Source organism: Pseudonaja textilis, chromosome 7 (assembly GCF_049901715.1).
Source record: "Pseudonaja textilis isolate UNSWEBS1 chromosome 7, rPseTex1.2, whole genome shotgun sequence".
Lineage (NCBI taxonomy): Eukaryota > Metazoa > Chordata > Lepidosauria > Squamata > Elapidae > Pseudonaja > Pseudonaja textilis.
The window spans coordinates 11,639,488-11,654,289 of record NC_141996.1 but is presented as its reverse complement, the minus strand read 5'-3'; the positions used below and the strand labels follow the sequence as shown (position 1 = coordinate 11,654,289).

Sequence of the window (14,802 nt, the reverse complement as noted above, 5' to 3'; positions counted from 1 at the left end):
TCACTAAGAAAGGATTTTTCGAAATGACCATCTGAGCACTAATATTTCCTATATTATTATTAACACGCTCTGATGCTAAGAAGTTCTACTCCCCCTCCCCACCTGAAAAGAAATCTGTTCCAAATGCAAAACACAAGCAGAGAAGAGGAGTTTCAATTTCAGAGCAGCAAGCAGCTTTAGTACAGAATAGTTGAGCTAAGCCACGCCCAGGCTCCTTGCTGTCTCCTTCTTGCTCACACAATACTATTTCAGTTTCCAAACAGCCCTCAACTCTCACACACTGACAGGATGCTAGCCAGATGAATACGGATGGATGCTGGTACACAGAGGCACATTTCCCCCCCCATATTTTCCTCCCAAAAAACTAAGCCCGATCACACAGTTTCATAGCAAAGCATGGATATAGAGCTAGTACAGTAATAAGATTATCATCTTCGGTTTATTACTGCATTAATTATGAAAATGAAAGAAGGGGAAACATCCATTAACCAATATTTTTTCTTCTCCAGAACTATTATTTTTTTAATTCTTTTCCACCTCATGCACCAGTCCCATAGGAGTTTCACAAAGGGAAGGATGACTTGGTCCCTAAAGCAGGAAGATGCTGTCATGGTTAATTCTAGGCAATTACCTTTGTCATTAAGGTGTTTGTGCAGTTTTTTTCATACTGGAAAGAGGCACGGCTACACTCTTAGGTTAGCCACACAGGTGGAGTCATTACAATCTTACTGAACTGGTTACTGGCTCTTTCTTCTGCGTGTCCATTAGGATCGTGTCCTCACCACACCCGAAGGCAGGAGTTTATCTTAAACAGACCGCATAAGCATTATGGCACACAGTTTTCACCTCGGATCTCAATGCTGCCTCTAGGCATCTGTTCCTTTGGCTAAATGAAAGCACTGGCCCGACCAAGAAACCATCCCTTGTGATAATCCACACAGAACCGAGAAAAGTGAAAAGGAGGCTGCCAGCAAAACAGTGATGTCCTCATGTAGTATATATCAGGGGTCTTCAAACTTGACAGCTTTAAGACTTGTGGACTTCAACTCCTAGCATTCTTCCTCCAGTCATGTTAGCTCAGGAACTCTGGGAGTTGAAGTCCACAAGTCTTAAAAGTTGCCAAGGTTGGAGAGCCCTGATATATATAGCTGGTCATCTTGTTCACGCATAATACAGGTAGCCCACGATGTATGACCACAACTGAGCTCAACATTTAGGTTGCTCAGTGAGACATTTCTTAAGTGAGTTCTGCCCCTATTTTACGACTTTTCTTGCCACCGTTAAGTGAAACGCTGCAGCTAATAAGTTAGTAACCTGGTTATTAAGGGAATCTGGCTTCCCCCATTGCGCTTTGCTTGTCAGAAGGTTGCAAAAGGGGATCCCATGACCCTGGGATGCTCAAACCATCATAAATATGAATCCGTTGAATTTGGATCCCATGACCATGGGGATACTGCAAAGGTCATAACTGTGAAAAATGGTCATAAGTCACTTTTTTCAGTGTTGTTATAACTTTGAATGGTCACTAAACGAACTGCTGTAGAACAAGGATGACCTGTATTACATCAGAAACAAGCAAACCACAGTAGAGTCCTCAAAGTTACGACCGTAACTGAGCCTGCAATTTTGATTGTAATCGTGAGAATCATAAAACATAGTCACCATGTGGTTTTACATTGGTTGTTAAGAGAGCCCATTGCTTGTTTTGGGGTCCATCAGAACTTCAAGTGACCTGTTGGAAGGTCGAGAACTTCCTGTATAGTTTAATACAATAGGTCAGGGGTCTTCAAACACGACAGCTTTAAGACTGTGGACTTCAACTCCCAGAATTCCTCCTCCAGTCATGTTAGCTCAGGAATTCTGGGAGTTGAAGTCCACAAGTCTTAAACTTGCCGAGTTTGAAGACTCTTGCAAAAGGTGGAGCCAGTCTCTGCTCATCTACCAAAACCACCTACTGACTGACAACCCATTAATGCCAGTTTTGGTTCTTCTCATGTATAGACATTTGCATTTTCAGAGAGTCCACAGATGTTAACTAAGCAGAACCGACTGAAGCAAAATTATGATCTGATAATGGTCAACCAAACACCAACCAGAAGCCTCTTAGAAATGTGTATGTGGCAGCTATAGTTTGCATAATGGGATATATCCAGGGGTGGGATTCAATTTTTTTTAACAAATGGTTCTGTGGGCGTGGCTTAGTTGGTGGGCATGGCTTGGTGGTCATGTTATTGGCTAGGCGTGGCCAACTCAATTTCACTCACATCGAGGCACGCATCTCCCTCGCCTGGCCTTTTGTGACCATGGGGATGCTGCAACAGTCGAAAATGTGAAGAATGGTCATAAGTCACTTTTTTCAGTGTCATTGTAACTTTGAATGGTCACTCCACACAAGCAAAGTACCAGCAAAGGAGGGGGAAAAAACTCCAGAGAAGTTCCAGAGACAGGAAGTCTAGTCCTGCCAAGAATGCAATAAGGGTTAATGGAGAGGCAGTTTCTGTAAGCAACACCAGAATGTTTCCTTCCTGCCTTCCTTACAGGATTAGACCAGTAATTTCTTCTAACAACCAGTTGTCCGAATTGCTTAGAATGTTAACAACTGGTACTAGAGAATAGGTGCGAACTGGTAGAATCCCACCCCGATGCAGCCCCTTCCTCCTGGGAATCCAGATTACATTCTACCACTATTTACCTGACAATAGATGGACATAAAAAGTGACTTCGTGGATCTTCAATTATGCATGTTCCCTTGGGTAACCTCCTACAAGATGATGAGACAGACCATGAAAAGATATCAATTCTACCTGGAACACCATAGTGAAAGACCGAACAAAATATAAGTATCTGTTAAAGTCAATGCTTCAGATATCACAGTTTGTGATTTGAGTATGAGGGGGTCCTTGGTTCTCTCTGTACTAGGTATCATCATCTTCAGTGCTAGTATTTCATCACCCTAGTTTGGGCAATGAAATGAAATGTGCAAGAAAACAACCAAACTCAGAGAGCACCAAGATTCCTCATTTCAACCCTGAGCTAGAAATATTCTCCTTTATTGATTAGAGTATATTGTCAGAACTCAACCATTGTCTTAGTTTTTATTAATCACATTTATATACTCACCTAACTCACCAAAAGGACCTGGTTGGTGCACTACAAATCTAAAAAGCCATATTCATAAATGCCACAGAAACTAAAGATATAAACCCTAGGCAAAGAGAGGGATTAAAAATGGCTGCCTCGTCAATGGAACCATCTTAGCAAGTCTTTGGTATCCTGAGAGACCCAGGCCTGATAGCATAACCAGGTCTAGAGAGGCCTCTGGAATATGAAAAAGGAATGCAGCTAAAAGTTGGGGAGGAATGATGTTCCATAACATGGCAGAGAAAGCATATCTCCTCAGATCCAAGAAATGTAGGTCTCTGGTTAATGGAAACATATTCTCAATATGCCCTCTTTGTGGGGTGGGCAGATATAAGTGGCCCCTCAGATAGCCTGGTTCTATTCCATGAAAAGCTTCATAGGTCAAAATCAGCACCGTGAATTGGACCCAGAAGCAAATTTGCAACCAAATGCATCACACAGAGCAGAGGTTACAACACCCAATATCCTCTACGATAGGATATGACATGTGGAACCTACAGATATGACCAGCTTCTAGTCACCCATTATGCAAAGGAAGAATGAATGCTAAAGATCTTGGGATTAAATCAGAAATGAGGAAATTTGACAGACTAATTTTAAAGATGACATGAAAATAAAGACTAAAATGAAAACTTAAATGCTTGGGGCACATTTTGCATTTATTCCAGGCCCCAAGAACTCAAAAAAAACCACGTGGAGTCTTTGACAACTCCTACTGTACATAACTGCTCACGCCCCTGCATTCTGTACCATCAGCTGTGTCTGGATATTCTTCAAGGGCAGCCCAATAATAGAGTGCCTTGCAACAGTCCAATCAGAAGGTGACTAGGGCATGAATGACTGTAAGCAGAGCCAGCTGATCCAGGTATGAATGCAACTGGTACACAAGACAAAACTATGGAAAGGCACTCTTTGCCACGAAAATCACTTGCTCACCGAGCAGGAGTCATGAGTCAAGGAGGACTGCCCAATATGTTGTGTGAACCACTCCACTAGAGTCATAACCTTGTTTCCTACTTTGGGCAGAATGTGTTATGTGACACACAGCAATTGTGCTTTGTTAATCCTGTTTAAGATGTTGCATGTTTTCAGTCAAGCTGTGATCAACATACAAGCTTCCTGTTGTCACTGAATTGCAATTCTTAACAACTCCTAGCGCTTAATAGAAGTATCGAGAAACATATGGAAAACCATATCATACCACCCATAAAATCAAACTATACTCCTTCCATGACATTAAATACCTCTATCATTATCTTATCAGCTCTACTGACATCTAAGCCAATGCCAATTTACAAGGTATATATACATAATCATATAAATATGGTAAACAAACAAACAAAACCCTCTATGGGCTATCAAACTGATAAACTAATTCCCAAAATGGATGAGATGTGAAATGTCTTCAAAGAAACACCAGAAAGTCCAGTTGCCTCTTGAAAAAGCACCTTTGGGATAACCATGACCTGGATGACTGAGAATCTCCATAGACATATTTCCCCAAAGCGGTTGACTAATATATTCAACTGCATCCTCTGGGGAATAAGATGCTAAATAAAAGTCAGAACGTCAAACTCCCAAACAAACAAACAAACAAAAATAATTCCAAAACCATGAAAAGGTAAAAAAAAAAAAAACCAGGGGTGCTTAACTGGAGTGCATTAAAACGTTCACAGCAGTTTTAGGGAGGTTGACTATTGTAAAAAGAAAAAGAAAAAAAGACAGCAGCTATTGGATATTGCATTTCTGGAGACCAACTTGAACAAACTTTTGATTACCCAACATCTGGAATTTCAATCCTCCCAGTGACATATGAACTTTATCAGCTGTGTACATTCATCATTCTGGATACTTGGAAAGTCCCAAAGTCTATTCTTAGTAGAGTTTTAAAAAGATCAGTTGCTGCTCCAGCAGAAATTTTGCAAGGCTATAGGGACTTCCCATATTTCTATGCTTTGGGATACGTGTGTATGTGTATCCTTGCATCAAAAAGTTCTTTGAGAGTTTTCAGCTGTGGAGACGTAGCTGCTGAGATATCCATCACCTAATCCATAAAATGATTTGTTTTCAATTTGGAACCCAAATAGTAGATAAGTAGTCAAGTATAGTCAAATATATATATATGTTTTCTTAAGTTTGTTTATATATATATACATATTCATGGAAATTACATGCAAAAGTCCACACATTAAGGTCAATTGTTTGCAAATGATATACAAGTAGTCCTTGACTTACAATCACAACTGAGACCAAATTTTTCACTGTTAAGTGAAGCAGTTGTTAAATGAATCGTGCATAATTTTACAACCTTTTATGCAATTGTTGTTAAGCCAACTACTGCATTTCTTAAACACAGATAGTCCTTGACGTTTGACCACAATTGAGCCCAGAACTTATTCTGCTGAGAAATTTGTTAAGTGAGTTTTGCCCCATTTTATGAATTTTTCATGCCACCTGTTAAGTGAATCACGGAAAGTTGTTAAATTAGCAACACGGTTGTTAAGTGAAACTGGCTTCTTCGATGACTTTGGTGGTCAGAAGGTCGCAAAAGGGGATCATATGAACCCAGGGGACACAGCAACCCTCATAAAGACGAACCAGGTGCCAAGCATCTGAGTTATGATCACCTGAGCACTGAGAAAGCCAAGGGAAATCATCAAAACCAATAAAAAGCAAAAGTTAGAATATGGGATGCGACACCTGGAAAAATAGGGAAATTTAATCATTCATTTAATCCTCCAGGGAAAGATTGAAGGCAAATGAGGTCCAGGCAGAAGAAGAACACTGCGGCTTCAAAATCTAAAGGATTGGTTTGGACAAAACCCAACAGCACTTTTTCATGCGGCTGTTGATAAAAATAGGATCTCCAACATGATCGCCAATGTCCGATGATGGATAGGGCACAAGAAGAGCATGGGGATGCTGGGAAGATTGTAACTGTGAAAAACAGTCATAAGTCACTTTTTTCAGTGGTGTTGTAACTTTGAAAGGTCACTAAGTGAACTATTATAAGTTGAGGACTACCTGCATATCATGTGGCTTTTATAAGAACCTGATTTCCCCCCCATTGACTCTGCTTGTTGGAAGCTGGCTGAGGGGAACTCACAAATGGCTGTAAATGTCATAGGTACATGCCAAGTGCCTAAATTTTGATCATGTGACCATGGGGATGCTGCAACAGTCACAAGTCCTGAGGGCAAGGGCTGTCAATCAATTTTTTCAATGCCATGCTTTGAATGGATGCTAAACTAATAGTTGTAAGTCAAGGGACTATCTTTCTTTAGACAACATTACAAGCTGAAATGTATATATTAAGAATTGCACTTCAGATGCATGCTTGCTTTAGTGCAAAATTAAAATACAACAACAGTCACAAAATCTACATACACACATACCTACACATGTATACAGTGCGGATCTGAGTGTTTGTGAGTGTGTAACTCTTTCCCTTTTGGTTTTTCTAATAATTTCAACAACTTAGACGAAGATTTAGACTTAGAATAACTTTATTGTCATTTTTCATGTACAATCATCGGCATAAATTAAAATTATATTTCGTGGCATAGAGTTTGCAGTACAGAATACTACAAATTATACTGCAAGTACAACTTGCATTGTTCTGTAGTCTCTAACCATTCTCAGGCATCAATGAAATATTGGGCTATTTTATTTCCATTTTATATCTCTTTCTTTCACATTGCCGCTTTATAAAACATGGAACTGCTGAAATTTTGTTTTATAAGATAAATATGAAATATTGTAAAGAGTGAGATGATTGCTTTCTGCCAGAAATCTAATGTGCAAATCACTTACACTAGAAGACAAATCTTGGCTGATCTTGAAAAACCAAACAGGATCAGATTTATTTAGTAGAAAGATTGGAGACTATGAAGGAATCCCAGCCCTATAGGTAGGATACGGATTATCCCAGAGAGAAGTCAACCTCATAGAAATCAAAGAAATTCTATATTATTGGCAAGAAAACTACAAGGATGTTGCCATGAAGTCTCCAGGAGTGGCTTACTTTAAACCAAAATATTTAGAATGGTCGTAAAAACCATATTACCATATACCAAGTTCTGTGTTTAAATCATTAGTTAGGGATTTGCAAAGAACTGAATAAAAGAAGTACACAAACAAGCTACTTTTCAGCTTAAAATAGTTTACTCTAAAGCTCTTAAAGTTACAGATGGTCCCCAAAATGAGACACAAGCTCGCTTTTTTTGAAGCACCTGCTGCCTTCATGTCCTGGTCTAAAAATGACAGTTCTGAGGGCACTGCAATATTTAAATACAGTGAATTCCCCCTGGAGCGCATTTATGCTTGCTTAATCATAAGCAACCGGCTGGAATTCCTGGAGGCTGAGATATCTATGACTTTTAGGGCAGGAGGGAGGATTCTGGTTTGGGTTTCGACCAAAAATTTTTGAATTTGGAAAGTTATTATTATTATTTTTCCTGGCTTCCCAGATCAACCAACCAGATAGAATCTGGGCAAAAGTGAAGCATTTGGAATGAAAGAATTCTAAACCCTGAAATTTGTCTTGAGGATCAGATATGATATATATAGGATAACGGCAGTGAAATTATTGTATGCACAAAGAAGGAAAGATCTGGCAGTGGCTGCAATGGAGGAATGGTTGGTGAAGATATCAGCTTTGTTCGAGTATTTTCCCACGTTATTATAATGTCACTATAATGACGTGGGAAAATACCCCCCAAAAGCTGAATACCATACATGTATTACCTGCGAAAACTCAAGAAAACACACACACACACACACACATATATATGACTGAAAGACTCCAGCCCTATGATTCTATGTTCTATGTGGTGACATTTGTCTGAGAAGTAATTATACTGTTGGACTGTAGCTATGATGAATGCCATAAAGGAATTACTGAGTCTGTCATCTGCACCTCTATAAGAGTCTGGTTTGTTTCTGCAACCAAACAGGACAGACACAGACTTCAGAGGATAATTAGGACTGCAGAAAAAAAAACAATTATTACCAACCTGCCTTCCATTGAGGACCTGTATACAGCACAAGTCAAAAAGAGGGTTGTGAAAATATCTACAGACCTCTCACATCCTGGACATAAACTGTTTCAACTCCTTCCCTCAAAATGACACCATAGAGCACTGCACACCAGAACAACTAGACACATGGACAGTATTCCCCCCAAAAGCCATCACTCTGCTAAACAAATAATTCCCTCACATTGTTCAAATATTTACAAAGTTTGCACTACTATTACTATTAATCTTGTCATCACTCCTTATCACCCATCCCCTCCCACTTGTGACTGTATGACTGTAACTTTGTTGCTTGTGTCCTTACAATTTATATTGACTGTTTCCTAATATGATTTGATTGCTTATTGTACCCTATAACTATTAGTGTCGTACCTTATGATTCTCGACTCCTGACGAATGTATCCTTTCTTTAATGTATACTGAGAGCATTTACACCAAGACAAATTCCTTGTGTGTCCAATCACACTTGGCCAATAAAGTGTTCCGTTCTGTTCTGTTCTATTCTAAAATCACTTCCCCCAGGGATTGAAGCAGCATCAGAGGGAACTAGATTCAATCTAGTTGACCACAGACCTATCTGAGCAGAAGGCTGGACTAGAAGACCTCCAGAGTCCCTTCCAGCTCTATTCTATTCAAGCTATTTGTTGAAAGCAATCTGTTTAAGCATTTTAATCCAGACACCAGCATTCGGCTTAATCTTTCTCACTGAGTTACTAATATAAGAAGAGTTCAATGCAGGGAGTCTTCGAGTTATGACCACAACTGAGCCCAAAATTGGTTTTGCTGAGTGAAACATTTGTTAAGTGAATTTGCCCCATTTGACTGTCCTTGCCACAGCTGTTAAGTGAATCACTGCAGTTGTTAAGTTAGTAACATGGTTGTTAAGTGAATCTGGCTTCCTCCAGATTCTTTCTTCCAGTTCACTAAATGAATTGTTGTAAATCAAGGACTAGCTGAACCATATCCATTCTAAAAAGCTCTTGGAATAAAAAATGAGACATGAATACATTTCAGTCTGGGGGGAATTTTTAAGTTTATAAAAAGTCCCAAACTGAATTTCCCCACTTCTCTAAGCAAAATACTTGCTTGAAATTCTGGATGATTTCACATCTCAGTCAATTCTGATAATTTTGAGTCAGATGAGCTCAACATTATGCATACTTTCAACCTTAATTAGCATAAATGCCCAATTAAAATACACTGCACACCCTTAAAATTGAGCACAAAGTGGTACTTAGGCAGCCATTAAGAACAAGTAAATATAAATATGTTTTTCTTAAAGATGTCCAGTTGTGCTTGCAAGTCAAGGACCAACTGATGTGATGTAGTTTCCAAACAATTACAAAAAAGTACAACAAAACTTCTTTGAAATTCTTAAATTAGACTTAGAATTGGTTCGTGTACTGTGTTGTGCCACAATGGAGTCTACTGCTTGCTGCTTAGTATTTAATGCACTGTGGTTTATTTAAAATCAACAACAACACATGGTTTATGATTTAGCACAGGGGTCAAGAACTTACAACTCTGGGGCCACATGCAGTTTTTTCCAGAAGAGCTTAAATGTCTTCTGCAAACAGTAGCTTGTGAAACTGAAATCTGGTTTTCTACATTTTGAACTATGAAACACATGTATATTTTACTGCGTGCCTCAATGTAGAATGATCTAATAATAAAAACAGCCAGCCCAGCACTGTTTTATGACACGATCCCAAATACTTTTGTGGCTCTTCATACTCAGTGTTAAATGCAACTCTTATTTCCCAAAATATTTCCAACTCCTGCGTTGGTTTAAACAGAATTCATTCTGTTCCTTGGCCTCTACAAAAAGGGCAGCCTCCAGGCAACCTAATACTCATCTGATTTGAAGTATGATCAAGTTAATCCAGTCCGATGTAGGCTAAACCTGGATATAATCATACGTTGTGCCATGGGTGGTGTTCATTTCTTGAAGATAGGACTACTGAAAGGCAGGTAACAGGCCCTTGACAGATTATTTCTTTAAGATGGGAAGAGTTTTGGGAAAAAGAACCTCCTAACAAATAATAAACTGCAACATCAATTAGAATCAGCAGTAATAGTAAGAAAAAAAACCATCCTACTTATCAAAGTCCAACACTTACAGATAACTTGTCAGCAGTCAATAAAACATCCCTCCTGGGAAAACTACAATTTCAAAGAATACCTTAAAGAGTCTCTGTAAACTTGTCAGTATGACATCTGGAATACTTCTGGATCAATACAGAAGTGAGTTGTTGTTAGTCGCAAAGTTGTATCCGACCCATCACAACCTCATGGACAATGTTTCTCCAGGCCTTCCTGTCCTCTACCATTCCCCAGAGTCTATTTAAGCTCACACCGACTGCTTCAGTGACTCCATTCAGCTACCTCATCCTCTGTCGTCCCCTTCTTCTTTTGCCCTCAATCGTTCCCAGTGTTAGGCTCTTCTCCAGTGAGTCCTCCCTTCTCATTAGGTGGCCAAAGTATTTGAGTTTCATCTTCAGGATCTGGCCTTCTAAAAAGCAGTCAGGGTTGATCTCCTCTAGGACTTCCAGTTTGATTGCCTTGCAGTCCAAGGGACTTGCAGGAATCTTCTCCAGCACCAGAGTTCAAAGGCCTCCATTCTTTGGCGCTGAGCCTTTCTTATGATCCAACTTTCACAGCCATACATTGCAACTGGGAAAACCATAGCCTTGACTATATGCACTTTTGTTGGCAGGGTGATGTCTCTGTTTTTTAGTATGCTGTCTAGATTTGCCATAGCTTTCCTCCCCAGGAGCAAGTGTCTTTTAATTTCTTGGCTGCGGTCCCCATCTGCGGTGATCTTGAAGCCCAGGAAAATGAAATCTGTCACTACCTCCATTTCTTCCCCATCTATTTGTCAGGAATTGAGAGGGCTGGATGTCATGATCTTAGTTTTCTTCATGTTGAGTTTCAAGCCAACTTTTGCACTCTCCTTCTTCACCCGCATCAAGAGGCTCTTTAGTTCCTCTTCACTTTCTGCCATTAGAGTAGTATCATCTGCATATCTGAGGTGATTGATATTTCTCCCGGCAATCTTCATTCCAACTTTTGATTCATCTAGCCCTGCCTTTCTCATGATGTGCTCTGCATATAAGTTAAATAGGCAGGGCGACAGTATACAGCCTTGCTGGACTCCTTTCCCAGTTTTGAACCAATCAGTGGTTCCGTGTCCAGTTATCACTGTTGCTTCTTGACCCGCATATAGGTTTCTTAAGAGACAAATAAGATGGTCTGATACTCCCATCTCTTTAAGGACTTGCCACAATTCGTTGTGATCCACACAATCAAAGGCTTTAGTATAGTCACAGAAGTGAGATCACTACCAAAAAGGCCTCTCCAACCTATCCAGCTGCCTGTTCTCACAAACAAGACATAGGAAGGTAGCTTCCCATTGAGCACCTTAAGAGTTGAAGTTCACAACCATCATGGCATAGATGGTGTTTCTCAACCTTGGCAGCCTGGAGATGGATGGATTTCAACCCCCAAAATTCTCCAGCCAACATGAGTGGGTGGGGAATTCTGGGAATTGAAGTCCACGCATCTTCAAGTTGCTGAGGTGGAGAGATACTGGCATAGATAATGAAGGATGATATTATGAATGTATGCATTTAAACCATTGAATGCAAATGAAACAGCTTGCATTTATTTAGATGTACAAGCTGCTAAATGAAAAGACTGCAGGTGGCTTGCAGAGTCTAAATAGTATAGTAAATATAACATAATCCTTTTTTTTTTTAAAGTATTATTTTTTTCTTTCTCTGTTTACCAAAGCGGGAAGTGTTTATTTTCAAAACCACTCCTGGGAGAACTTTATTTGGAGGGAGAGGGAGAGGGAGAAACAGAGAATGTCTCTGTATTAAGATTCTCTCTTTGATTGGCTTAGATTAATTAACCCAACTTAATCAGTTTGGCCTCATTATCTGCAAGCAAGTCTCCCTGTTTATAATGGGACTTTTGCCTTAATAAACCAGTTTAAGAGCACAAGGTTTGGCTACCGTCCTCTGCTCTAGAGATTTATCTATTTACTTAATTCCAACAAATCCTAGCAGAGTTTCAACAACTTAATATACATTAGCATAATTTCACATTATATAGTATTGTATAAATTTTCATATTCATCCTTTTATACTATACTATCTATCTTAAGTTTTATAGCATTTAGTTTAGTTTACTTTATTGTCATTGCACCTCGTATAACGAAATCAAACACCATCTTCAGTGCACATCATGACCATGAAAATAAACACACACGTCCTTCACACTTCACACATTAAACCGAAAACCCCCAACACCACACCAACACTGCACTATATAATAGAATTCAAAGGAGCTACTGCCCTGGGATAGAAGCTGTTTTTCAGCCTATTTGTCCTTGGTCTTATTATTTTGTACCCTCTGCCAGATGGTAATAGTTCAAAAAAAGTGTGCCCAGGATGAGATGGATCTTTGAGAATGTTTTGAACTTTCTTAAGGCAGCGGGAGCTATAAAAGTCTTCCAGAGAGGGGAGAGGGTAATCAATAAATTAGATTATATGCTAATTGTAATTTTATAGGGTGCTCCCACATCTTAATTCCTGAATGTTGTAATTTTATGTTTATAATTTTATGTCTATAATTTTAACTTTATCTTCTTTTATTCTATCAATGTGATTTTATATAAAACCACTCAAGGACATCTGTTGGGTTCCCCTAATCAACTTGCACAGATTGAAAAGGCTACTCGGATAATAAGCAGTGAAACATTTCGAACCAGCAAGAAAATAAGTCCAGTTGCCGTGATTCAACTTCCAGACAATTCTATCCAGATGACTTAGAATCTTCATCAGCATGGTTGTTATATATTTTTATATTTCTACTTCCTAAAGAAATAATTGTGTTATTAATTCTATGCTTGTCTATGACCAAAATGCAATTAAGTGATTGATGTTTACTTAATTTATACAGCTGCCCATCTCACACCTGTGACATCCAGGCATCTTATCATAAAAAAAAGGAATAAAATACATGCAATAGAATAGTGTACAGGTAGTCCTCAACTTATGACCATAAATGAGCCCAAAATGTACATTGCTAAGTGAGTCATTTGAGTTTTGCCCCATTTTACCATCTTTCTTGCCACAGTTGTTAAATGAATCATTGCAGTTAATAACATGGTTGTTAAGTGAATCTGATTTACCCATTGACATTGCTTACCCATTTTGCATCAGAAGGGTGCAAAAGCTGATCACATGACCCCAGGACATTACGACCATCATAAGAGTCAACTGTCTGAATTTTGATCATGTGACCCTGGGGATGCTGCCATGGTTGCACATGTGAAAAGTGATCTTAAGTCACTTTTTCCAGATGTAACTATGGATGGTCACTACATGAACTGTTGCACTTCATTCATCCAAGTGTGATTAGACACATTAGGAATTTGTCTCTGGTGCAGAAGCTCTCAGTGTACATGCAAAACAACAGAATAATAATAAATAAATTATTCTTATGTAATATTAATATAATATATATTGCTATAATAATATCAATAAGAGTGGGGTATCAAAGAAGATACGGATAATACTGGTAGTCCCCGACTTACAACCACAACTGAGTCCAAAATCTATGATGCAAAGTGAAACATTTGTTAAGAGAGTTTCCTGTCCCAGTTGTTAAGTGAATCACCACAGCTGTTAAGCTAGCAACCTGGTTGTTAACTGAATCTGGCTTCCCCCATTGACTTTCCTTGTCAGAAGATTACAAAAACTTATAACGTGACCCCAGGCCAAGGCAACCATCATAAAAACGAGTCCGTTGCCAAGTGTCCGAATTTTAACCATGTTAAATCATGGGGAGGTTGCTTACCTATGGAGATCTCCTGCGCGAAGGCGAGCGAGATGAGGAGCAGCGGCAGCCCGACGGCGATGCAGGTGACCAGCTTGTCGAGGGCCAGCTCCAGCCGCAGCCCCTTGTAGCGGCTCTCCGACGGCTCCTTCAGCAAGAAGTCCGAGAAGACGTACTCGGTGGCGATGTGCGCGATGGCCATGGTCGCGGCAGCGGCAGGGACGGCGGCCACCCAACAGAGGCACCTCGAGCGCGCGCAGCCCGGCCCCGCTCCTCTGCGCCGCTCAGCCGGGTATCATCTCTAATTCCAGCCGCCGCCGCCGCCGCCGCCTTGTCCCCGGCACTTGGCCAGGGGTGTCTGCCTGCCTGCCCGCCCGCTGCAACAGGGTCCCCCTGCCGCCAGAGAAAGCCCGGCCTGGAGAGGCGAGGCGACCCAACCGGCCTTTGTTTGGCGCCCTCTCCGAAGGCAGCCGAGCATTGGCGGGGAGAGAAGAAACACCTCACACCGCCTCCTCCTCCTCCTCCTTCTCCCCGCCGGCCTTTTGTCAAGGGGAGGCGGGGCCAGACGAGCTAGGGGGGTGGGGCCGAGAGGGGGGAAACCGAGGGCGTGTGTGTGTGTGTGTGTGTGTCTGTGTGACACGCGGCCTTTGGGAAGCAGGTGGCTAGTTGGACTTTTCCCAAGGGAGCTCTCTCGCCTCAGGACCTTTTGGCTGGATATCTGCAGCCGAGCAGGCTGCAATCCGGGTTTCCTGCACGGGAGGGAGGGAGCTCAGGGCGGGTG

General features: G+C 40.5%; 1 protein-coding gene across 2 annotated transcripts in view; it reads right to left on the bottom strand.

Annotated features, from left to right (window-relative positions):
* Positions 1 to 14,568, bottom strand: part of PANX1 (pannexin 1) — a 36,074-nt gene extending 21,506 nt beyond the window's left edge. Inside the window, exons 1-2 of one of the 2 annotated variants that reach the window (XM_087937021.1) lie at positions 14,043 to 14,493; positions 2,693 to 2,804 (exon numbers count right to left, since the gene is read on the bottom strand). Coding sequence is in view for 1 of the 2 variants with exons in the window: in XM_026706935.2 (XP_026562720.1) it covers positions 14,043 to 14,223 (181 nt within the window). In the remaining variant the exon portion in view is untranslated. Of the gene's footprint in view, positions 1 to 2,692; positions 2,805 to 14,042 lie in introns of both variants that reach the window. The other variant, XM_026706935.2, reaches the window with a different exon arrangement.
* Positions 14,569 to 14,802: the final 234 nt, after the last annotated feature.